Source organism: Dunckerocampus dactyliophorus, chromosome 13 (assembly GCF_027744805.1).
Source record: "Dunckerocampus dactyliophorus isolate RoL2022-P2 chromosome 13, RoL_Ddac_1.1, whole genome shotgun sequence".
Classification (NCBI taxonomy): domain Eukaryota; kingdom Metazoa; phylum Chordata; class Actinopteri; order Syngnathiformes; family Syngnathidae; genus Dunckerocampus; species Dunckerocampus dactyliophorus.
This window is the reverse complement of record NC_072831.1, coordinates 7,411,462-7,437,868: the sequence shown is the minus strand read 5'-3', so window position 1 is coordinate 7,437,868 and position 26,407 is coordinate 7,411,462. Positions and strand designations below refer to the sequence as shown.

General features: G+C 41.7%; 1 protein-coding gene across 1 annotated transcript in view; it reads right to left on the bottom strand.

Moving 5' to 3' along the window:
• The window catches only part of gfra4a (GDNF family receptor alpha 4a), a 142,039-nt gene extending 120,248 nt beyond the window's left edge, over positions 1-21,791 (bottom strand). The window contains exon 1 of the mRNA XM_054796146.1: positions 21,413-21,791. Within this exon, the coding sequence (XP_054652121.1) occupies positions 21,413-21,470 (58 nt within the window). The 5' untranslated portion in view covers positions 21,471-21,791. The remainder of the gene's footprint in view (positions 1-21,412) is intronic.
• Between the last annotated feature and the right edge of the window lie 4,616 nt (positions 21,792-26,407).

Below are 26,407 nucleotides of genomic sequence, written 5' to 3'. Positions count from 1 at the left end.
AAAAGCTCATAAGAGGGTTTTTTTGGGAGTACAATGCTATAGCTATTCATGTAAGAACTGAAGTGATTTTGGTTATTATCAAGAAAGCTATGGAAGTTGCTAGATATCAGCTCTTAAATTCAACTCTTATGAGCTATTTTTGTTATCATCATTATATTTGTCCAAACAAATGTAGCTTTAGCTGTACCAGGCACTAAAATGGATCGATAAACTGAAGAAACAAGGGTGAACTAGTCATTTTTTCCATGACTGTATATGTATGTCCAACTCACAAACATGTGTCGAGTCACCTCATCCTGGGCACGTCACCTCCTCATTGTCACTAGACAACAGCTAGTTGCATTCACTGACACTCCGAAAATCACAATAACGTCTTTATAAAGCGTGTATGTGTGGTCTAAATAAACAGAAAGACAAAGAAAAGCAGTAACTGGATATTCTTATCACTCACTAACGTAACTCTTAGCGCGGACGTAGAATTTGCTGCATTTAAATATGCACAGAAATGTACACTCAAGACATGTGAATTCAACTTAAGTTACGTGGTGTCTTTGAATGCAACCCTTCATTCAAATATTCTGCTACTATTAAAGAGACTTGCATTAAGCAAATACATTTTTAGACATGTGAATGTGACATCTGTATGTGTTTAATAAGTGAAGCGTATTTCAGGCTTAAACCTGGATTGTGTCCCGAGTGAACAGAAGAGAGAAGTGGAGGGTCCGGAGCTGAATCTTATCTAATTAGAGCTGAAACTAATGTTTATTTTCTTAGTTGATTAATCTGAAGCTTGTTGCATCGATTAATCCAGTAATAGGTTAGGCCCAATAACATCGGTACCCTCACTTTTTCAGCCTGCAGCAACTTTTCAAATGACCAAGTCCCAAAGATCTACCTCCTAATATAAACATAGAGAATACAGCATTTATATTTATAAATATTGCGATTGGCGGGTCAGTCCAGGTTATACCCTGCTTCTAGCTCAAAGTCAGTTGGAATAGGCTCCAGCATATCCCCACCACCCTAGTGAGTTTACAGTCCATCCATCCATCCATTTTCTATACCGCTTCTTCCTCTCCAGGGTCGCGGGAGTTTACAGTCAATATTCAATAATTCACAATTCAGTCAAAACAGCGATGTAACGTTCATTATACATACAGTTGATGTATTATGTACAGTTAGCATTTGCTGTCAAACATTACAGATATACAGTACAGGAAACGAAAATGATTACGCAAAAGACAATGCAGCCAAGGTCAAGGCAACATATTAAAAAGGCTTCAGCAATGGGCACATTTTCCAATTAAACATGAAATAATAGTTTCACAAACAAAAGTGTACAAAGATTGCATTTGTATACTGGCGTTCACGACGTGGAGCAGAGCAATCCAACAACTGCCGTTTGTTCTGCATAACTAGCTGCTACAAGTGAAAGGATAACTTTTGCTACAGATATAGGCATCTTACAGCTCAGTTAGCTTATCCGTGATCTGAATAATAAAGATGAAAGTAGCATTTCCGTGTGTCGCTTGAAACCTTTTTTCTCACTATTTACTTTGCCGCGGAGGTGCAACAGCGAATTGGGAGGAGAGCTTAACGTCAGCTGACTGATGTCATATGACAGTGATGCTGGTGATGTCGGTAACACGTGTGATCGACATAATGGGCACCCCTGCCTTCGACGGACCAAATCAATAAGAATCAAACACAAACAGTTTGGCAAAAGAGGCAAAAATGAATCACTGTTTTCCAAAGTCAAAGCTGATGATGATGTGTGGATCCATTGTTTTGCCTGAAACACAAAGATAATAGGTCTTGTTTCATGGATGACTAAGGAAATCAAAAAATATTTCCATTTGAGAGGCTGAAATCAGAGGATGTTTACATTTTAGTATCAAAAACAATTAATCAAATACCAAAATAGTTGTTGATTAATTCATTAATTATCGATTCATCGATTAATCGCTGCAGCTTTTATTGCAAATGTTGATCTAAAAGGGGAACATCACGGTCAAGCTAGCTGGAGGGTTTGGAGTGGTGCTTAGGGGAAGGGTGCCGAATGTCAAAAATAGACACTTTGGTTTTCCGCCATTCGTTGGAGGTCCAGGAAGGTAACTCCCACAAAAAGCGGGGTTCTACTGTAGTTACAATTGTCCTGTAAATCAAAGCCATGCTTACAAATTGCTGCGTATTGCAAGTTTGCATAGCTGCAAATAGTTTTACATGTCCTAACGAATCTCTGCCAATTACTGTTCCCACCAAACAGTTTGAAACTGCATCCGTGCAGACGCTAACTTTGAGGAAACTGAGCGATGTCACAGAGTCTCAAAGGCTTTGATCCAATCTCATGCTTATACGATTGCACTGAGCCGTGTTCTGCTGCATGCACACCAGAACCCGGGATTGTTCAGGTTGCTGATGAAAGAGAAAGAAAAAGGTCACGGCATTAAAGGAGGCGATCAATGCTTGCCACTCTTCCAGAGCCTTCCAGACCATGCTGATTTCCTCTTCTTTCAGGCCAACTGTCATTTACTTCAGGTCTCAGTCCGACCTCAGATGTTATATTGGCTCTTGCAAAGCGCATCTTAGAAGGTTCTGATGAGAGTGAAGGAGGTTCCTGCTGTAGGACAAGGTGAACCACATGTACTGTATGCATAAATGTATTGGGACAGCACTCCTAATTCATAATCAATCAATCAGGGGCTGGGCTACACCTCCACCTTGTAAGACTTTTTTGCCTCTCCATTCTGTGAGTGACTGTTTTCTGTCCACCAATCAACACACTGCACAGTCTAGCCCCACCCCTTTCGTCACCTAGGGTGCCATCCATCCATCCATCCATCCATCCATCCATTTTCTTTGCTGCTTCTCCTCATTAGGGTCGCGGGGGTATGCTGGAGCCTATCCCAGCTGACTTCGGGCGACAGGCGGGGTACACCCTGGACTGGTCGCCAGCCAATCGCAGGGCACATATAGACAAACAACCATTCACACTCACATTCATACCTATGGACAATTTAGAGTCTCCAATTAACCTAACATGCATGTTTTTGGAATGTGGGAGGAAACCGGAGTACCCGGAGAAAACCCACACACGCACGGGGAGAACATGCAAACATGCATGCATGCCCAACGGAGATTCAAACCCAGATCTTCCCAATCTCCTGACTGTGACTGTGTGCCAACCTAGGGTGCCATATAATAATATATATACAGTCAGGGAAAAAATGACTAGACCACCCTTGTTTCTTCAGTTTCTTGTTCATTTTAACGTCTGATACAACTAAAGGTAGCTTTGTTTGGACAAATATAACAATGACAACAAAAATAGCTCATAACGGTTCAATTTATTTGGCGGTACAATGCTATAGCTCTTCATGTCAGAAATGAAGTGATTTTGGTTATTATCAAGAAAACCATGGAAGTTGCTAGATATCAGCTCTTAAACTCTTATGAGCTATATTTGTTATCATCATTTGTCCAAACAAATGTACCTTATATATATATACTTTTCACAACTTTGGATGATGAAATACAAGCAGGCATCAACACCAAATTGAACTGCTTGATAGAACCATGACTATGGTACCCCTCAATCGGGACTGAGATTTAATTCATCAATTTAATTGATTTAACTGATCAATTTCCTAATCAATGAGCGGTTTGATTGGACCTGAATCTTTATTCTTCATCTTCGTAAAACATTATCGACAATTTCCATGTTTCCAGCTTTGTGGGAACACCTTGGGGAAGACCCTTTTCTGTTCCCAGTGCACTAAGCAAGGTCCATGACGGCATGCTTGGAGGAGTTTGTTGCGGAAGAACTTCACAAATGAACAAAAAGTCCCACAGACACACTCCAAGAAAGTCTCACGATAGCAAAGACATCACGTCTTCACGTTTCATGTCCTGCAGGTGTGAGCGCTGTAACGTGTCACCCAAGCTAGAGAGAACACATTCATGCATGTAGAAATGAGCAGAAGGCCTGCGAGGTGTCTTCAGAGAGTGAGAGTATCATGCATGGCTTTGGCGGCTCTTCACTTAAGCCCACACTAAGACGGGGCAACCCCTTCCTATCTGTGCTCAGTGGATCATCTTCCTTTAGCTAAGCTGATAAGTCCTCCCTCTGAGCTCTTTTTGTTCCACCACGCTTTTTTAAAATTTATTTTAGCTTTAATTCAAAGGCGATGCAGAGCGATGAGTGGCGTGATGCTCGCCGTGTAAGAAGGAATTAACGAACGTTTCCTCTGTGACATTTACTGTCAATGTGGGGATCAAAGCAGATGTTGGACAATTTGAACTTCCTTCTGTTTGTTTTGCCACAACTAATTCAATTGATAAAGGAGGTGAGAGCTTGATCGCTTTCATAAAAAAGGAAGCAGAGATCAGTCAACCTTGCAGGAGGAGTCTTAGCAACAGCAAAATACATGTAAATAGAATTCAGGGAGGTACAAAGTGGCCCAATTAAATCCTCCAACAGCCCCCACCCCTCAGGCGCCAGGTTCGTCTTCTTTAGTGGGCACACGTTGACGTGCCGGTCAATGCTCCGACTGACTGCAGCCTCTTGTTGGGAAGCATGGACACTTAACACAAGTATTGATGTGCTTCCTCAATGCCTCATTTAGGAAGAAGGTACCTCCTCATCACTCCCAGGCCAGCATGTCGACGCTGACGGCCAATTAACGCTGCTCTTTAGCTAAATTAAAAGTCCAAGGTGGAGCACGATCAATTCCAGGAAACAGGTCGCCCATAGGAAATGACGGCCAATGGAATAATCTGTTCCTGGGTCAAACTGTGGCCATCATAAAAGCTTTCTGAAGTGTACAGGCAATGCTTGATGTCACACTGTAACTGGAGTAACTGTCACACAAGTGTAAAAAGAAGTTAAACACTTGCTCGTGCCTCTTAACTGTAATGGCAAACGTTTCAAGTGTCGTACAAGTGTGAAAAAAAGTGAAGCAGTGTTAAGAGTCTACTGCGCATCATGGCACCTCTCTGTTATCTTAATAATGAGAGGTACACTTTCACTTAAATTTACATCAATACAACCTGAACAGGCAGCTTCTAGAGAAAATGTCTGACTATTTATGCGAAAATGCTACAGTAGTTAATATAGGAAACAACACAAGCAAGGGGAGTGGTGATCTCATCCTCGTGTGAGGGACAGACGGTGAAGAGCAGCCTCGCGTCCCCAGACACCCAAGGCTCTTTTAGAACTTTATTCTCACTTCCAGCGCGTTTCGTGTCCAACTCACAAACGCGTCTCTCCGTCGACCGTCCTGGAAACAACACGTGTGATACAAATGTTCTGCCACTATTAAAGAGACTAGTGTTAGACAAATAGATTTTTAGACTTGTGTGGTGTCTTTTAGATTGATTGACATATCATTTATGTTTCTGTTGAATAAATACAGTATAAATGGCCATATTGAAGACATGGTTGCTAATGGTGATTAATCATGATTAATTCATTTAAAAACGGATTAATCTGAGTAAAATCTGTAATCATTTGACAGCCGTAATTTTTTCTTCATAAACTGAAACAGAACTAGTGATACTTTATGTTAAGAAACTAATCGGTTAGAAAAGTGGTAAATTTTGACTTCTTTGTCTTCTTTCCCACTGTTTTAAACCCCTTCTTAAGTTTAGAATGCAGTCAATAAATTGGAGGCTAACTAGTTAGCTTGCTAGCTTGCTAACGTTTAAAGCCATGGCCATCATCATTAATAGCCGTCATTTGCTGATGTTGTCCTGTTTGTTTCTGTTGTTTTGTTATTGTTGTCACAATTGTTGTTGTGCTGTTGTCCTTGTCTCTCTCTTTATTGTCCCTCTTTTTCTCTTCTTCTCTATCCTCTCCTGCTGTGGTCCGGCCGCATCAAATTTGCATAACAATAAAACATAAAAATCAAATAAATTCTGTAGAACACTTTTCCCTGGCAGAGCAAATCTGTTGAGCACGTAAGGGCATTTAGATCTACAATACTATCTGCCCTAATGGCTGCACAGGACAAAAAATACAAGTAAATGAATGAATAAATAAAGCCATGGCCGTCTCGTGTCCCTGCAGTGATCCCATAGCCTGCTCACCACAGAGTGTAAAGGTGACAACAGGGGTGTTATTTAATGTCTACAGGGCTCTAATAACGGTAAAGGTTGTATTTGTAAAGTCATAAATCCACTACAGAAACAGAGGATGAAGTGGATGTTCTCACCATCTGTGGCTGTCTCTCTTTCTTCTCTGTCTGCCGTTCCTCTAACCATGTTCTGTTCAGTGGACTTAACAATAAATTTGCGATGCAATTGGAACAGGAGGATTATAACCAGACTCGTTGTGAAGCAAAACTGTTCTGGCAAAACAATCATACACTTCACTTACACTGTATGACTAAGCTGCTGAACAGGACAAAAATAAATAAATACAATTTAAAAAAGAAAATCATAAATCATCAGGATTTCTATGCTCTAATTACCATCCATCCATTTTCTATACCGCTTCTCCTCATTAGGGTCGCGGGGGCATGCTGGAGCCTATCCCAGCTGACTTCGGGCGACAGGCGGGGTACACCCTGGACTGGTCGCCAGCAAATCGCAGGGCACATATAGACAAACAACCATTCACACTCACATTCATACCTATGGACAATTTAGAGCAGGGGTAGGGAACCTATGGCTCGGGAGCCAGATGTGGCTCTTTAGATGACTGCATCTGGCTCTCAGACATTTCTTAACACCATAAAATGTGTTTTATTTTAATTTGTTTTCCTGACATTTTAAAGTAAAACATTACAGAAATCAGTGTTAAAAAATAACATTTAAAATACGCACTCTAATGCATTTTAATCCATTTGATTTTGTAGCGCAATGCCAGCTGTCCTTCCCATTTTCCAGTGTCAGACACCAAAACTTGATTATTGGGGTCGTCCCTCCTTTAATCAAATAGTCAGCTAGCTAATTGTGCAACCCTTTTGACGAAAAAGGGAAAGAAAGATACGGAGTAGGGCGCAAAACCATGCAGCAGCAGAAGTTGCATTAATGGTAAAAAGTAATGTATTTATTATTGGTTAGCTTCAATATAACATTTTTATTAAAAAGAATAAATTCAGAGACTTATATTCTAAAATTGTTGGTCTTCCATAAATATACACACATTTGGTTGTATTCGGTGTTGAAAAATGATATGGCTCTCACGGAAATACATTTTTAAATATGTGGCTTTCATGGCTCTCTTTGCCAAAAAGGTTCCCGACCCCTGATTTAGAGTCTCCAATTAACCTAACATGCATGTTTTTGGAATGTGGGAGGAAACCGGAGTACCCGGAGAAAACCCACACACACACGGGGAGAACATGCAAACTCCACACAGAGATGCCCAAGGGAGAATCCCGATCTCCAGGCTGTTACTGTGTTGGCCAACGTGCTAACCACTAGACCACCGTGCGGCCCTGCTCTAATTACGAAAATGTTAAATTTATTAATATTGAATCCCACTTTGCGGAAATTTCCTTATCACAGTCTGGTCTGGAACCAATTACCCACGGTAAACAAAGGATGACTGTACACATACAGTATATGTGTATGTATGTACGCCACACACACACACACATACACATGCGTATATACAGGGCGTCCCAAAAAAACATATACGCGCTTTACAATAATTGTAAACCAGGTGTTTATTATAATTCGTTCAATTTTCAAAATGTAATAGAATTTACAAACATCATTTTATTGTTTTGTCACCGCCTGCTTTCAAACTGACATCCATTCTGGTCCAGACACTGCTGACAACGTCAAGCAATGGAATCACAGTATATATGCATGTTTGTCACACTTGAATGTCGTTGTGTCATGAACGTAGTGTCATGTAGGTCACCAACACATGGCCGGATATTCTCCTTCAGAATTTTTTGGTAGACAGCAGAATTCATGGTTCCATTTATCACAGCAAGTCTTCCAGGTCCTGAAGCAGCAAAACAGCCCCAGACCATCACACTACCACCACCCTATTTAACTTTTGGTATGATGTTCTTTTTCTGAAATGCTGCATTACTTTTACGCCAGATGTAATGGGACACTCACCTTCCAAAAAGTTCAACTTTTGTCTCGTCAGACCACAGAGTATTTTCCCAAAGGTCTTGGGAATCATCAAGATGTTTTCTGGCACAGTTGAGACAAGTCTTAATGTTCTTTTTGTTCAGCAGTGGTTTTCGTCTTGGAACTCTGCCATGCAGGCCGTTTTTGCCTGGCAAATATATATCTCACTAATTATGATTTAATTGGTGGAATCATGAACACTGACCTTGTGCAAGTGAGACCTGCAGTCTTTTGGATGTTGTTGTGGGGTCTTTTGTGACCTCTTGGATGATCGAATGGATCGTCGCTGTGCTCTTGGGGTAAATTTGGTTGGCTGGCCACACCTGGGAAGGTTCACCACTGTTTTCGCCATTTGTGGATAATAGCTAATATTGAGTCCCAACGCTTTAAAAATGGCTTTAGAACCTTTAACAGGGGGGCAATCACTTTTTCACACAGGGTATGTGTGAAAATAGTATTAAATAGTAATAATAATAATAACTTTCATTTAAAAACTGCATTTTGTGTTGACTTGTCTTTAGTAAAAAGTGCCATACAAGTGTAAAAAGAAGTTAATCACTATTATTAGTAAAATCCGTAGGACGGTCTTATCCAAACATTTCACACGACAGGCCCAACTTTGAGAGATCAGGAGAGGAAGAGCAAAGAAAGTGCAAGGTGGTGGGGTGATGATGATGGCGGTGGTGGTGGGGGGGGGGGGAATCTTCAGACGCCATGGTCCTCTGGCTGGCTGTCTGACAGTCTCATCTTGGCTTTTAATTAACAGATTTTCCCTCTCATTTTCCTTTTCCTGAACATTGCTGTGATCATCTCCTAGCAGGATGACATTTTAGGGACTCAGACTGGGACCTCGCCTGACCCCCCCAACCACACACATTGATCTGACATCGCATGGCGCCATGCCGGTGACCTTTTACTGTAAGATTGTCCAAAAGTATAAGGACACCTGGTTCATATAATGTCCAATACAAGTGCCTCATGACAGAAATGGATCTTCTGGCATTCTGTCCCCACCCCCCGCCCCCTTTAGCAGGATTTAACCCCTGTCTGATGGGCTGCAGACACATTTTTTCATTCCTGTCATGTTGTGTTCCCTCTCTACCGTAAATCCTATTCAGTATTCCGTCTTTTCATCTATTCCTGCTTCTCTGCTCGGCATCCCTCTGAGGGATGAACGCCATTCTTCCTCGAGATATTTCCCTCAATTTGACGTGAGGATGATGCCGCTGAAGAAACCGCCGTTTATGATACCCCACGCCCCCCCTTACATTCCCACAGTAACATATTCCATCATTAATTCAGCTTGTGTCACTTCCACAACTTTTGCAGGGTTGGGGGACGCCAGCAATTATTTTGGTTAATTTCCTCTTCCATGGAGTCATTTGATGCTCATGTTTGTTGATTTCAGTTTTGGGGGCCAAAGGAGGTGATTTTGTTTGATATCTCCTCGTCCGCCAATCATAAGCAACCCGCCAGCATCAACGAAGACGCTGCGGCGCCACTTTCACATTTAAATAACTGAAATTCTTGGGGGGGGGGTTCAGTCAGTGACTACTGCAAATTTCCATGTTTTGGTACACCAGGGCTGTCCAAACTGTTTCCAGTGAGGGCCGCAAACATAAATGGAAGAATGTACATTAAAGATGCTAAATGCAATCCAATGTACATCAAGAAAACATCCACATCTTAGCTTTGAGTTGTAACTACCGTAAGTGGATTAGTGTCATATCAAATAATATATCTCACTAATAATGATTTAATTGAATTTATACAATATGCCAAGGGCCAATTAGGCTGAATTCCGCACTTTTGACACCCCCAAGGTACATGGCAACACCTCACACGCTCACTCTTTTCAATTTTCTGGGAAAAGTAAGGAAGGACCCATTTAAGCTGGCCTGGCCTAAATATGACAGAAATAGATTCCACCCACTTTAATGTTATCTACTGAAGAAAAACATCTTTGAAACAGTTGCCAGTACACATTGGCTATTGTGGTAGTTTAGCGTTAGCAACCAACCAACTTTCAAAATGTAGAAACACAATGATTGCCTCACTATTTAACTCAGCTGCCAATGTCCTTGGACTTTTGTTTTAGCCTAAAACACATTATCCATTACAATGAACCAGTAGCTGGCGAACACGATCCATCATTCGTACGGATGATGGGAAACAGGCTTTGACTTGAATGGCTCCTTTCTACCTTCAAGGTACAACACCACAGTTGCATTATTTATTAACAATTTATTAACAATTTATTAAGACAAAGGTTTGATGCCAACTGCATGTGCTACACAACATCAAATTGTGATAATATAGTGCTGCCTCATCATGTCACTCTTCAAATTTTGTGGCTTCACTATCATGGTTTTTCAAAACATATTAATAAATCATGCTGTTTTGTGGTTTACTGCCGCCTATTATTAGTCAAAAATATGCATGTTTAAGCAAATGTTACGTATTTCTAGCCTAAATTACGCATTTCCAAGCATAAAAATGACTAAATGAAGTAAAATACAAATATAAAACATTCAGAAAATGCACTGAAAGACAAGTTGATATGTAGTATTCTACACTGGTCACTAGGTGTCAGTAATGTTACATTAGCCACCGCAAGAATTCCCGGAAGTAAAAAAAAAGAAACAATAAGGAACTCTCTTAATGCTAACATGTTTGAGGCTATATTATGTTTTATTTTCTATTATTACATCTACTATATCAGGTGTTACAAGTGTAAAGGTGGCTGTAGGGGTGTTCGTGTCTAGAAGGCTCTAATAATGTCATCCAAAATGTTAGAGGATTAGTTTTGAATTGGGTTAAAAGCTACCTAGCAAAGAGGAAACAATTTGTAAAGCTAGGAGAATATACATCTGGGAGTTTATACACCACGTGTGGAGTACCCCAGGGGTCCATACTGGGACCAAAACTGTTTAATTTGTACATCAACGACATTTGTAAAGTAACAAAGGACTTAAAATTGGTCTTATTCGCCGATGATACCACCGCTTTCTGTTCTGGTGAAAGCACACAAGAACTCATTAAAAAGGTCAAGGATGAAAAGGTCATATTAAAGTCATGGTTTGATAGGAACAGATTATCCCTGAATTTAAGTAAAACTAAAATAATGCTATTTGGTAATAGTAGAAAGGACACGTACGACCAAATACAAATTAATGGAGTGGATATTGAAAAAGTGGAAGAATATAAATTCCTTGTAACAGATGAAAAAATGAGTTGGAAATCTCATATTAAATATATACAGCAAAAGGTGGCGAGAAATATCTCTATATTGAATAAAGCAAAATATGTTCTTGACCAAAAATCACTCCACACTCTGTACTGTTCCTTAGTATTACCATATCTAACGTATTGTGTGGAGATATGGGGAAATAATTACAAAAGCAATCTTCACTCACTCACTGTACTGCAAAAAAGATATGTGAGGATAATTCATAATGCCAAGTATAGAGAACATACAAACCCTTTATTTTTAAAATCGCAGATATTAAAATTTGCAGATTTAGTACACTTTCAAACCGCTAGAATAATGTTTAAAGTTAATAACAACTCGTTACCCAAAAACCTAATAAAGTATTTCTCAATCAGAGAGGAGAAATATGATCTTAGAGGAAAATTAAACCTAAAACATTTATATGTGAGAACAACGCTGAAAACCCACAGCATTTCCGTGTGTGGAATTAAATTATGGAACGGATTGAGTAAGGAACTAAAACAATGTACAGAGATGAGCAAATTCAAAAAACAATACAAGCAGTTGATGTTTGCTAAATACAAGGCAGAAGAGTCTTGATTGTTCTGTCAGGTTTGTTATGTTTTTGTTTTTTTTGTTTATAAAAAAATGTTATTTATTTCTTTATTTATTAATTATTGTTATTATTATTATTATTATTATTATTATTATTATTATTATTATTATTATTATTAATGTATATGTATATATATATATATATATATTTTGGGGGGGGGGGGGGGGGCTATCTTACTGTTATCTATTATATATTATCCTGACTATCACTGAAAACATGACATGGAATGCAGGAAGTGAACTACATGTACTGTACAAGATGTAGAATGGATGGGGGGTAGGATTAAATAAGCTTTGCTTCTTCCTACTCCTTTTGGACATGTGGAACTGTTAAAGGATTATTCATGAGATGTGTTCCATTGTAACCTTCATGTTCAAATAAACTAAACCAAACCAAACCAAACCAAAATGTGTTTAGAAGGTCGTGAACAAGTTTTTTATGCTCTATTTATGAAAATATTCCATCTATAAATAAGGACTCCTACTTTGTAGAAAATCACTTATCATGCAAACTAACAGCGATAAACGAGGGATTACTGTACACCCCGTTAGCTACACCGTACCCGTTCCAATTCTACTCATTGCTAAATGCAAGTAGACACTATGTGACAAAAATATACACGTGTTATTCCACAAAACGCACACGATACACAATAGCTAATTGTCCTGACGAGCTTATAGCATATGAAGTCACTGCTGCTACTGCTTGTGTGCAGGTTTAAACAATATCAAAGATATTTCGAGGTCTATTGAGGGCGAGAACATGATTGTAAGTTAATAATACCATGTTTAACACTAACACAAACTAATGCAGGAGGTCCTTGGTCTATGTATGAGTTCCATTACTATGACGGGGCTGTAAGTTGAGTTTTAGTATAAGTCGAAAATTGTACCTAAATGATTCCTAAATGAACACCCAAGTCAGTCACAGAACAAATGAAGGACATATCAGACACAGTAATTAAAAATTCATTAAAAAAAAGAAAAAGATCAAATACAAGAATTTAATGAAACAGTAATTAAAGAAAAGAGAATGAGTCCTTACTTTATCCCTGTAGTGGTTTTCCACACTGGAAGGTGCGTTGCAAATGAGGGAGAGACACGCTTATTGGGAAGAGAGAGTGTCAATTAATGAGATCACTACGCTGATTAGTTATCACTGTCCATTTCATAGGAGCAGACCCATTCACATGTTCAAAGACACCACTTTCTTCACCTCCATGATGGTCGCAGGGTTTGAGTGGCAAACCAATGTTGATATGAGCATTTTACCATGTCTAATCTCAATCACTGTCACTTTCCTTTTCTTGACGCATTGCAATCAGAAGAGTCTGCCTCAGACTTGGGAGACGTAACGAAGGAGAAAAAAAAGTCAGTAAAAATAACAAACCAAAGTGAGCCTTCCGCTAGGCCTGTCACGATAATGGATAAATCAATTAATCGGATGATAAAAAAAAAACAAAGTCGATAATTATGCCGGCCTCGATAAATTGACATGTGCATGCACGCGTGTGTGTTTCATTTCCTCGTCTCTCTAAACCACACAGGCTGGATGAAAGAGGGTTCACTCTGCATCTGTCTGTGCACATTGGTTCTATAGTGGAATGAACGGAGAGAGTGAAGCCTCCTCTCATTCAGCGTCTTTGTGGAGGCGGGGCTACTAGTGAGTGGATGTAAGTGCTAGCAGCAAGTTACCTCGTGAGCCAGCATACGCTAACATGAATGAAGGCACAGAGGCGATGGTTTCCCAGGCGAATGCCACAGCCCCAGTGTGGGAATATTTCAGTTTTAAACAGAATAAACAAGGTGAGCGCATGAACACCGATGAACCGATATGTCGCATTTGTCGACGGGGAAGAAGGGGAACACGACCAACTTGTATGCACACCTGAAACGCAACAATCCTTTTCAGTTTTCCCAACTGGGAAAAAAGAAGTACGGCTGGAATTGCAGCAGAGACGTCGTCCCGACAGCCAACGTTTACTGAGGCGTTTGGTCGGCAAAGTAAACATAAACAAAATAACGCAAAATGGTGCGCGCTCACAGACAGTGTCGCTCGCTACATTAGAAAAGAACTGCAACCTTTCAATACGGTTGAAAAGACAACATTTCGGGAAGTGTTAGAAATGTTTGACAGACAGTACGAATTGCCTGGGACAACGTGACATGTTGTGACATGTGCAACATGTCATAAACAGCAATTTCTGAACCGTGAAAAGAGACGTGTTGAAGGACGTCAGAAACATTGCATTTTACTCCGCCAGTGGTCTGGCTCAAATATGACCCCCTATATTAGTGTAACAATACACAACATAAATGTGTGTGTGTGTGTTTTATGGGAGTGTTTGCATGTTTAATTTATTAAAACCTCTTGACATTCCAATTACAATGTTAAATGCTCCTGAGAAATGAAATTTGTTTTGCTTTTGATACGATGTACTGTCATTATTATGCCATAAAATGAATGAAAAAATGGTCTCAAAAAAATGTTGTAAATAATATCGATTATCGACAATAATTTGCAAGACAATTAAGGTCCACCAAAATTTGTTATCGTGACAGGTCTATCTTCCATCTACGTATTCTGCTGCCACATGCACATAAGTAGTTCTTTTTTTGTGTACAGTATTGCAAAAGTATCAGAGTGTGTATGAAACCGCCAAACGTTGGAACACGAGGACCACCTGTACTCTCAGTCTTGGAAGAACGTACAGAGCATTCAATGCAGGGCTTTGAAACCCTATTAGCCTTTGTCACTTGATTCACCACCCTTCACCCACTCACCCACCAAACTTACTCTGTGTGGCTTAATTGCAGCCTTTTAGCCGTCACGCAATCAGCCGCCGCCATTCTGCAGCCTTTTCATGACAAAGTTAAATGCGGGGCTTTACGGTGCACTGGCAGTAAATGCCATATCCTTTAGCAAGGGCAGGCTAATTCTCTCTGTGGCATTATTGTCCCCGGATAAAAGCGGCTGGAGATGACAGGGTTTTAACATAATAAGGAGCAAAAAAATCCTGGCTGCCAGCATCACTTGCGCACTTTGATTCGTTCGCTATGCCAGGGATGTTTATCTGGATGGTGGGCCTCCACTTTGCATGTAATTGCTTCCATTTTAACGTACGTACAGACTTGCTTTGCACAATGGAGAAACAAACGAGACAAAAAAAAACAAGCTTTTAAATGTCAAGGATTTTGCCAGCTCTTTTGAAACTGAGTTGCAGTGTAAAACGAAAAGGCTGAGCCCAAAATGAAGAAGATGTGATGGAGCGAGTGTCAAAAGGGAGATTGTGCCTTGCCTACAGTGGCAGCACGAGCACTGCCAGCACTGGGTGAGCTGCGGTTCCTGCACTTTCACATTCATCTGCTCGTTATTGTTGGTGATGATTACTGTCGCTGCTGTCGTCATGTGACGATTACCGCCGTTTAGACGACTGTTGTTGTAGCCATTGTTGTCTCGTCCCTCTCCCGGTCGCTAAACCCCTCTGTCCTATTTTCTCTCTCTCTCTACCCTCTGTCCCTCGGTTCTGTCTCTCTATCTACCAACCCCATTGGTCAACGGTCACATTCCTCATACATTTAAGAGAAACCAACTTGGTGACCGCCTCGCAGCCGCCCCGCAGAGCCTGGGTTGTGTTCAAAGTTTCTTCCCTAGACACATGGGAGTTTTTCCTTGCCTCCGTCACTGAGTTGGTTTATCTTAAATGTATGGGGAATGTGATTCTTAGACCTGCTCCGTCTGTCAAGTGCCTTGAGATAACTTGTGTTGTGAATTGGCGATATATAAATAAAATTGAATTGAATTGAGGTGAGGTGAGGGGAAAGATGAATTCCAACATGTACTATGGCATTGTGAAGCACAGAATCACCCCCCTCCCTTTTTCTTCTTGGGTTTAATGAGGCATAACAGCATATCATGCATTATCTTCCTGATAGGTATGTCAAGGTTTCCACACATCAAACACACTTTGCTCCTATTTGTTAGCAACTCAGTTACCAAAGGCGACTAGTGTCTTTTTCTAGTCTTTCGGCAAGATCATTGGGTCTTGCCTACAGTCAGCGTGGTGGTGGTAGTGTCACGGTACGGGGCTACATGACTGCTGCCAGCGCTGGGGAGCTGCTCTTAATTGAGGGGTAAGATAAATTCAAACATGTACTGTGACACTGTGAAGCAGAAACGGGGTCACATGGCAGTTTTCCAACATGATAACGAGTCCAAACACACCTCCGAGCTGACACGTGTCTTGCTGAGGAAGATGAAGGTGAAGGTGATGGAGTGGCCAAGTGTGTCTCCTCCACACCTGAACCCAATTGAGCACCTGTGGGGCATCCTCAAGCTCCACCAGTGATGTCATCATGGAGGAATGGAAGCGGATTCCAGTATCAACCTGTGCAGCTCTGCTCAATTCCATGGCCAGGAGGATTAAGGCAGTGCTAGATAACAATGGTGCTAACACTAAATATTCAAAGCAAGGACAATTTATGTATCTACTAGGCATGTAAATCTCTTTGTGATAGACGATTCGATTGGAATCTAGATACGTAGTAGGGCTGGGCGGTATGGACCAAAACTCATACCCCAGTATATTCTTCCACCACACGTTCTGGCACACTGACAGGTAAGTGACCGAGTCCCAATGAGGCATTAGTGAAGATTAAGAAACATTTTCGTTTGAGATCCTGCTCGGTAAAACAGGGTGAGATCCACCCCGGTGGCATCACGCCTCTAGGATGCGTAGATCTCCACTATGCAGTGTGCAGCAGGGGCTTGGCTTTCACTTTTATGTTCCCAAATACCAGAAAACTCTCCAACGACGCCAGAAAAACTAGCTACATTTGTCGCTAGTCGCTTTTGAGAAAATATGTCGCCAAGAGGGTTTGGAATGTCGCCAGATTGAGCACGGACCACGAAGAGGGGCGAGGCAGCAGCCCTGCCAAGGAGCGCTGACACAGACAGACTTCCTGAATGAACATCTTTTTGTTTGATGGGATTCATGTTTTACATTCTATATTTTACATCGTATATTTTTATACCTGTTACATTTTGGAAGTTTTAACATGTCTGCTAGAAATGGAGTTTGGCTGTATACTGTGTGCAATGACAATAGATATCCATCTGTCTGTATCAAAATTTAACAATAAAGATAAAGTATAACAATAAAAATAAAGTCTCAACCTTCAGTCTAATCAATAATCTGTCCAAGCACAGATACTGTAGTACAGTAAATACAGTATTTGTCACATGGGTGCAATGAAAATACTGTGTTAGTTTGTAAAAGTAAACAATCCCATACTCAAAATCTTATAACAATAGCAAGCGTGCAACATTTCAGACTGAGCGTAGTGTTTTCAACACTCCAGGTAGGTAACAAAGGTGCAACATTTCAAAGTAAACAATTTACAAAGCATAAAAAGTTACCATACTCGCCTCTGCTGGTTTGGCTGGTCAAGTTTTGCGCGCTTCTTGTAAAATCCTAACACGTTCCAAACTTTTGTTTTGTTTTGTTTTTTTTTGCTGATGTGTTGAAAATCTTTTGCGGTGACTAGCTAGCCAGCTAGTGCTAGCTAGCATGCCTGCTACTATTCACATCCATTCTCATCTTCAGTCACGGCAAGCTATGGAGCATGCGGGACGATCCTTTCGCCGGCAGCCCAGTCTCTCGCGTTGTTTGAAAAGACACTGTCAGCCGACTGCTTTGCTCGCGATACCCGGTGTCTGTCTCCACCATCGATTCATCTAAAGATTTATGGCTGATTCTTATCGATACAGGAGGCTACTACCGGCGCAGCCGAATCGTTCGCTTGTCAAACCGGATATCCGGTCGTATCGGTTTAGCGTTCGCAACCCGAGTACCTACTTGTGTTGCCAGCTAGCCAGACAACAATGGCAGTTGACAGCAAATCTATACTGCTATACATGCTATACACTGACTACTCTAAAGTATATGCAACTTTACTTTCTATACTTGCTGCTGACTTTTGTCGCATACAGTAAATGCTTCGATTGTTTTCAGTTAAACATTATTACTACATTATCAACTAGTCCACTCTGTGAAGTCCAAAGATATTGACGGTGAGATTACGCGAGTAAAGCTGTCACGCTTGTCGGGCGGAGTGGACGATGGTTGGCTCCAGAAGTGTTCACGTTGACCTTTCTGTACAGATGTTCCGCTCTCTTTATAAGCGGGAATGAGACGCTGCCCTCTCTGCTGCCCCCCTGTGGGAGGAACATCAGCACCAACACAGAGCAGGAAAAGAAACAATCAGGCAGAGAAGTCCTCTACCAAGGCTTAAATATCTGTCAGCCATCACCTGTCCTTATCTGTGCACCCTCTCAAACCAAGAACACACTGACATTTCCTCTTTACTTTCTATCTGTCACCCCTCACACAGTTGTGTCTTGTTGTCTATTATTGTTGCTTTTTGTCCTCTTTCTGTCTGCCTGTCCTCACGTAAGACAAGAACTACACAGTATCCATCACCACTGCTGCAGTTGTCTTTTTTGCTCTGTTCCCTCTTTTCCTTCTGCCTGCCCCCTCTTCCACCGACTGTCTATTACTGTTGCTTTGTGCACCCCATTTGTGGTGCCAGTGGTTCTCAATTACTTTCAGTCATGCCCCCACTGGGGGACAGAAATATTATTGCAACCCCCCCCCCCCCCCCCCCCCCCCCCCCCGATTTGAAATACGTTTCAGAAAGTGATAATATCATATAGGGGTGTAACCATTCATTCACTTTCCTACGATCCACATCAATCTGTCTTTTGCAAGTTTCCATTCTGGACAGCACATATCGAACTAACATCGTTTAAAAAGGTAATCAATTATTGAATCGATACCAGGAAATAAAGCACTGGATTTAAGCACGGCAGGATTTGTATGGATGTGTGTTTTTTAAAGACTCCATAAAGACCATAAAGAAACTCAGTCTGTGTCTGTGACGTGATTGTCTTCCGGGTATGTGGTGGTCATGGGAGTTGTAGTGCACCTGTGAAATACAGTTGATTCACTTTTTCTTCTTTTGCTCAGTTAATTCACTTCATTCATATGTCTTTATTTGGAAGTCCTTTTAAGTGACATTTATGGGGACAATATGCAAAGTAAGGACGTTTTGTACGCCTGGTAGTTTACGGTTGAGTAGCGGTGACACTTAGTGATATCATCATCCAGCGCGGCGTGTCCGGGTCGAAACACCCGCTTACGTACACTGAAGCAATAAATGGCGTGCACTTGCTTGTGGCAAATGGCTGCTCTGAGGACGGAGAAGAGAGGAAAGGCTGGGAAGCCGTCATTTTTGTTGACCGTTTATTGGTTTTGTCACACATTCACATTGCGTTTCTTTTGTATTCTTCTTTTGTGTCACCATGTTTCCTTACGCTGCTGCACGCCATCTGCCATCACTTCACATGCAAAGTATCTGTTTGCTCTTGTGGTTTGATGTCATCATTATCAAATTGTATTATCATAAACCCACAACAACACCGTATCCTGTTCAGTGTCTCTGCTAAGTGCATCATCAAGACGGAGGACCCATCCCGACCGTCTCAGCGGCAAAAGGTACAAGGAGGCCACATTACTTGCTAGTTGCTGCACTGTTCTTCCAAATGGCTGCTCTGATCAGGAGGATTATCAGCACAAAAAAAGCCCATGCTGCCATCGGCCGACAGGTGAGAAAGTTTCAACACCTAATTGAAGATACCACATTCATTTGCTGAGGAATTTGCATAGTGTCCCTCACCTTTTTAAAGTAAATAATTCATCATGGCAAGCTATACCACCCTCTGTTCATCCTGATTTTGTATTGCATTTTTAACAAATTTTTCATAGTCATTGATCATTTATTCTTATATCAGCATTATTAATCGTTTATACCTGATTCCCTTACAAAAAACAACGTGAATGTAGGAAACTTCACCTGCAGGTATTTAGTTCACAGTCACACTGGTTGAGTTTTTGGCTAAAAAGTTACTGAATTGTTTCAGATCGTATCGTTCTAAATGAACCATAATCGTTCTTGAATCGTATCAGCAACCACGAATCGTGACACAAATCGAATCGTTATTAAAAGAAATGGTTACACCCATAATGTCTATTTATCTGTACTGTACAGGCTGAACTCAAAACTGAAACCAGCAAAATGCAACAAAACGGAGAGCAGTGAAGCATACAAGCGTATTCAAGAGTGAAATTGCATGCTGAGTACGCCAAATTCGTCCATGTTGGCAGATCTGCACTGATATTGAAAGTCCTCTCTGCCTCTCACGCCCCCCCCGACAGTCCCTCTCCCCCATTTAAGAAGCACTGTTTTAAGCCAAGTGCTATCATGTGTTTGCTTTTCTGTTTTGCTCTCAAACATGCCTACAGTTGTTGCTTTTTGTACTCAGGTCATCTGACTGTCCCCTTTTAAACCAACTACTACCTTTTGTTGTGCTTTTTTCAGGTCTCTCCATCTGTCCCCTCTCAAAACGTTTAGTTACTTTTCATACTCTGTTATCGCTTTTCTCTCCCAGCCTGTCCCTTCTTAACCAAGAATTACCTGGTCTTAATGTAGCAGTTGCGGTCTTTTTGCACTCTGTTCTCCCAACGTGTCCCTGAAGCCAATAACCTTATCTAGCGTTGGAGTTGCTGTTTTATACCATTTTCTCTCTTTTCTGTTTCTTCCCTTTTAGTCCAAATATTATTCAGTGTTGTCTTCTTCTTTCTGCCCACCCCTTTCAAACCTTGTACTACCATCACCACCTCAATGCAAACTACAAGTGAAGGAATATATTTGACCTGCACTGCAAATATGTTCTGGCACCGCACGGCGTACCGATCATTCATACTGCTTTGACTATGCTGCTTAACGTGACAGGTCCAACAAATAATAATCCAAACATGTTTATTTCTATGCAGAAACCCAACACCCTCCTCACACATACCACACACACGTTTCCAATAACTCCACAGAGGCTGGTTTCGTAAGGTAAGGAGTGAGTTAAAGTGACAGACATTTGTCTTTGTGAGGACATTCTCGCAGGTCCACACATTAAAAAAGGCTAGATGAGCTTATTTCACATCATAACACTCCGTGGGTGTGTGTGTGTGTGCGTGTGTGCGTGTGTGTGTGTGCGTTCAAGTGAGACAGCTTTATGTGTTAAAGATGCGCACAAATGCAGCAGAACAAACACACACTTGCACTTATCCACACAACACACACCTACGCAAGCTGCAAATGCGCGTGCCTACGTGCACATCAAACACCCCATCACCCCCACACACGCACTTTTACGCACAGGGACGCGCACTTGTCTTGACTGATATGCCGAATTTAAAAATCTACATCACGTCTCAATCTGTGTAATCTGTTTAGACAGACGTGTGCGTGTGTGCACGTGCGCGAGAAAAGCCCCATTCATTACGGAGCGGATCTGGACCGAACTTCGCGGTAAGCAAAGAGCATCTTGTGGTTCCGATTCGTGCAACTTCTCCAGTAGGACATGTGAGAACTTACCGAGAAGGGCGAGCTGCAGGAAGTAGAGTCCGAGGAAGTCCATGATGGAGTGCGGCATTCATCCAACAAAAAAGAGCCCCTCTTTGAAACGGTACCGGGACTAGACGAGACGCGTCAGAACGGCAGCAGTCTCTCAGGAGATAAATCCACAGAAGTGCAGCAGCAGCAGGACGGCAGCAGCGGTGGGAAACATCTTTTTTTAACAAACTTTTTTCGTGCAAGGGAGAAACGTGCAGGAATGCACAGAAAGCGAATCACATGCTTCCCTAATCAAATGAGTCCAGTTCTTGTTGGTCCTTCAGCATCCCGGCTGGGTTCTCCTACTCTTCCCGCCACCTGCGCTCGGCTTGGAAACTGCGGATGAATCACACAGGCGCGTGTCTGCGCGCGCTCTCGCGGGTTGCGAGTAACACACTCGCGCGCGCCGCACACGGGTGGTTCTTGCGAGGCTGGTGGTGGACGGGCCGGAGAGGCCCGGCCCAGCTCGTTTAAGAATCCAATCTTGGGCGAGTCAAATCGATAGTCTATTTCATGGCGTCATAAAATGGAAACAATAAAATGGCGCAGAGCCTGCATGTGAGCTTGGCCAAGCAGCAAAGTGCAGAAGGACTGCTTGGTCGTGCTTTGGATGGGGTACAACGGCCAGTAATCTTTATATTTAGATTTTCCCTGGAATAAACGGAAATAATCTGTTCCACTCGCAAAGCTTCAAACTGTCAAGAAAAGACACAACAAGCAGTGTTCGTCCGTTTGTAGCTCCCTGATCTGAGCTCTCATGAAGTCTCACTTGACGTCATGCACGGAAGTCTTGCAAAATGCAAAATTTTGTGTTACTTTAGAAGCGTATTTTTTCTCAAAAATTGTGGAAATGTCCAATTGTACGACTTAAAGGGCTTTCAATTTTGGAGGTTCCAGAACTGAAAGGAAAAGATGTTAGGCCAGGTCCACACAAATATGGATTTTTTTTAAAACGCACATTTTTTTATGCGTTTTGGCCTGTCACTCACACGCAAACGTAGGTTACTGTCCTTAAAAATTGAGCTTTTGGAAAACGGTGAAGATTTTGGAAAACTCTGGCTTCAGTGTATGCGTATGGCCGGCAAAGACAGAGCTTTTGGCTTGTTGCTGACAGATGATGTAACAATTATTATTATTATTATTTACACATTAGATAAGTACATTTTAATGTTTACAATGGCAAACGTTACACTGCTGCTTTTAAACATCATAAAATGACTTTTGGTATATAAGTGTAAAAAAACGCCTGCTTTGGCTTTACGCTGACGAACAAAGCCGCCATTGTGGGCCTCGGGGGGTGCTACTGCTGCTGTTTTGCTCTGTAAAACGTTGGCGATTTGGGTCAAGACCCGATCGGACCTCTATCTGGTGGGACAACTTTCACAAGCATGTCGTTATTTTGGGAGAATGGGTATATTCGGTGCCGCACGGTGGTCTAGTGGTTAGCACGTTGGCCAATACAGGAACAGCCTGGAGATCGGGAAGACCTGGGTTTGATTCTCCCCTGGGCATTTCTGTGTGGAGTTTGCATGTTTGCAATTAAACAGGGACAACTGGCCAGACGCACACAATTATTTCAGCAATGATAGCGTCACAGCCAATGGAGTTCTTTCTTGACCGATGAAATAAACTACACTTTACAGCATTGTAGTGATAATCAACATCTGAAGAATATGTTTCATCCATTTTCAGTTTTATAGCCAATAAATTTTGCTGATAAATGTGACATAAACTACTGAAAAGTCACACTACTTTGCTGGCAGTCGACATGTGTCTTTTCCTGCGAATTGCCATGTTTGTTATCATTTCTGTAGACAGCACCATATCAGACACTTCAGATTGGTTAAAAACAGCGCCACCATTACTTTGGCATAGACATGGCAGCCTGTGAATGTGTATTTGTGCGGACAGAAATAGTTTTAAAACGGCACTATGTAGATAGAGATTTTTAAAAACCTTTTTTACTTACATCGGCAGAGGCAAATGTGCGTTTTTGAAAATATCCGTGTTCATGTAGGCATGGCCTTAGACTGATAACGGAAGTGAGTACATCTCTCACACTTCTCATATTTTCTTAGTGTTTTCGTAGGATACAATGTAAAGCAGACAGTGTACAGCTTGTATAACAGTGGAAGGCTGAATCCCAATTCTACCCCTTAGACCTTCCCCTTCGTCTTACCCCTTCCCCTACCCCTTAAAACCTAGGGCAAAGGGGAAGAAGCCACGAAGAAATGGGACACCACTTGATTCTCATGACATCATCACCCTTCACCACTTGCTGGATGTGACACATAGCCAGATGAATTCGGGGCTGCACGGTGGTCTAGTGGTTAGCATGTTGGCCAACACAGTAACAGTCTTCCATTCTCCCCTGGGCATTGCTGTGTGGAGTTTTGCATGTTCTCCTCGTGCATGTGTGGGTTTTCTCCGGGTACTCTGGTTTCCTCCCACATTCCAAAAACATGCATGTTAACTGGCAATGAATGCGAGTGTGAATGGTTGTTTGTCTGTATGTGCCCTGCGATTGGCTGGTGACCAGTCCAGGGTGTACCCCGCCTGTCGTCCGAAATCAGCTGGGATAGGCTCCAGCATGCAAGGAGAAGCGGTTGGATGGATGGATGGATGGATAATACATGTTTCCTTCCAAATAAAAGGCACACATTTTTACAAACTGACATTTATTGCAAAACAACAAACAACTCTAATAAATAACAGCTTACAAGCAGCACGGTAACAACATTTATAAAAGTAGAACATGTATCAAATATACATATGAAATAGAAATATCACAAACTTCATCATTGTTTTGTAAGAAAGTCCAGAATCTCATTTTGTCGTATTTGACTTTTCCATACTGACATTGTAGCTTTTGAATGGTACTGGAGGGTCGGATTGTGTAGCAGAGGGCTGACTTGACAGTTGGCTCAGCATCTCCTGCAGGAATGACACACGAGCATGAATGATGGACCACAATTATGAACTCATTGGAAATACAATAATAATAGTAGTATAGTAACCAAAAACAAATATAGCGTGATGGTAAAAAAAATAGATGGGACAACGTTAGAGTCCAAAAGTTGAATCAAGGTTGGTAATGTGGTCGCCGTAATGTTTACATTTATTTAGCTCACTTCCTGACTATCCATACTGTATGCTGAATACAATAAACATATCTCACCCTGATAATCGCCTACAATGTGCTGCGTTACAAGAATGATTAGATTAGAAAACGCCAACGTCACTGTACACTCTGGAGTGGGGATAGCCACCTGCCGTGGCCGGACGAGGTGCATTGTAGGCCGGCATATAGAGATGATAAATGTGTGCAGTCTTCTTCTACTACTACTTCATTGTGACGCATACGCCTTGCTGTTTCCCCCTGCAGAACGCAGGAAGTACTGCATGAACGGGCACCTCTAGTTAGACTGAATACCGTAAATGAGATAATAAGAGCAGCAGCCACACATCCTTGAAGACAAGCAATTGTTTTCATGAGCTGCTGGTGTAAAAATATGCAGTAGGAGGACAGGCGTCTCTCAAGGAGGTGCACAAGGCAACAGATTATTACCTCAAGTGCTTTCACTTTCGAATGGCTGTTGTTATGGTAGTGGTGGTGATGGAAAGTCTCAGCCACTGTCTGGCCATTTTTCAGTGTCCACATTGTGCTCGTGGAGAGATGATGTGTCTTGTCAGCGAGGAAATGTCATTCGACAACGTCAAGCCTCATCATTTCAAGACAAAACTTGTTTTTGTTGTTTTCTTCAGCTGGATGCGCTGACATTTCCCCGTGCGGTGGATCCATCCCACGTTAAAGATGCTTCACAGGAGATGTCCTGAGAGCACACAAGTCTTGCAAAAAAAAACAAAAAACAAAGACGTTTTTGTTAGCCGAATGGGGACCATAAATGTTCCACAAGGTCCAACAGAAAAAAAGGATTGCAGGCGAGATGCTCAACAGTCAAAAATATTCCAATATAAGAACAAAGGCATAAAAAGTCTACTCCTATCCTGTAGGTGGCAGTAATGCACATAACCAAGTGTTGCCAGTTAGATACACTGCAATATCAGTCCAACATACAGATTATCTTCTAGTGATTCACAGCGAGGCGTTCAGGGTCTGTTTGAAACCCTCATAGAGTGTCTCAATTGGCACACTTGAGTACCTATTTTACCTTGCACAAATTAGTTCACAATGAGAAGTATGCGGGTTTTGCACTTAAAATGTTTAAAATGGTGAGTGTGCACCTCCTGGAACCTTACCACCCTCAATAATTGCCATCTTACCTACCTAGTGGAAGGGGAGGGGCTGCCAAACCTTTCAAAATTCAAAAAGAAGAGAAGAAGAAGACAAAGAAACAGGTAAATGTCTGCAACGACAGGAATGGATTTGGACAGCACTGCACGGGAACTGAGTACACAGTGTACACAGTGTACATACAGTAGTACACACTGACAAGTATTCTGTTTGTCTATTTGAGACAGAGCACAAGTCAGGACATTTCAAACGCATGTACGGCATAAACAAGATGGCGTCTTTTCAGCGTCCAGCTTCTGACTTCTTCTCCCACGTCTTCCTTCCAGTGTGACTCAAACGCCACATCTCAGCGTGCGAGACTTATTAAAGAGTCGTAACTCTCATCATCTACTAATTACATTCAAATGAATGCAAGAGCAGGGACGGTTTTAGGTATTTTTATGTGTCGCCTGAGAGAGGAGGAAGCCTCCTACACGCGCACGTCAGCGCCATTGAGACCTCCACCCTCTCGTTGTTGCTGTTTGACGGCGTTCAATAAAATGCCGCTTTCAACGTTTGACTGGCAAGAACACGCTTGGCCAACGTTCAGTCTGCTGACAGTTACGACCTTGATGCCTTTTCTACACTTAATACATCTTTCTTTGTCTAACAGGAAGTAGAGGTCGGCAGATTTATCCAAATATCGATACTATTGATACCAGGGTAGTATTGGTATTGGATGG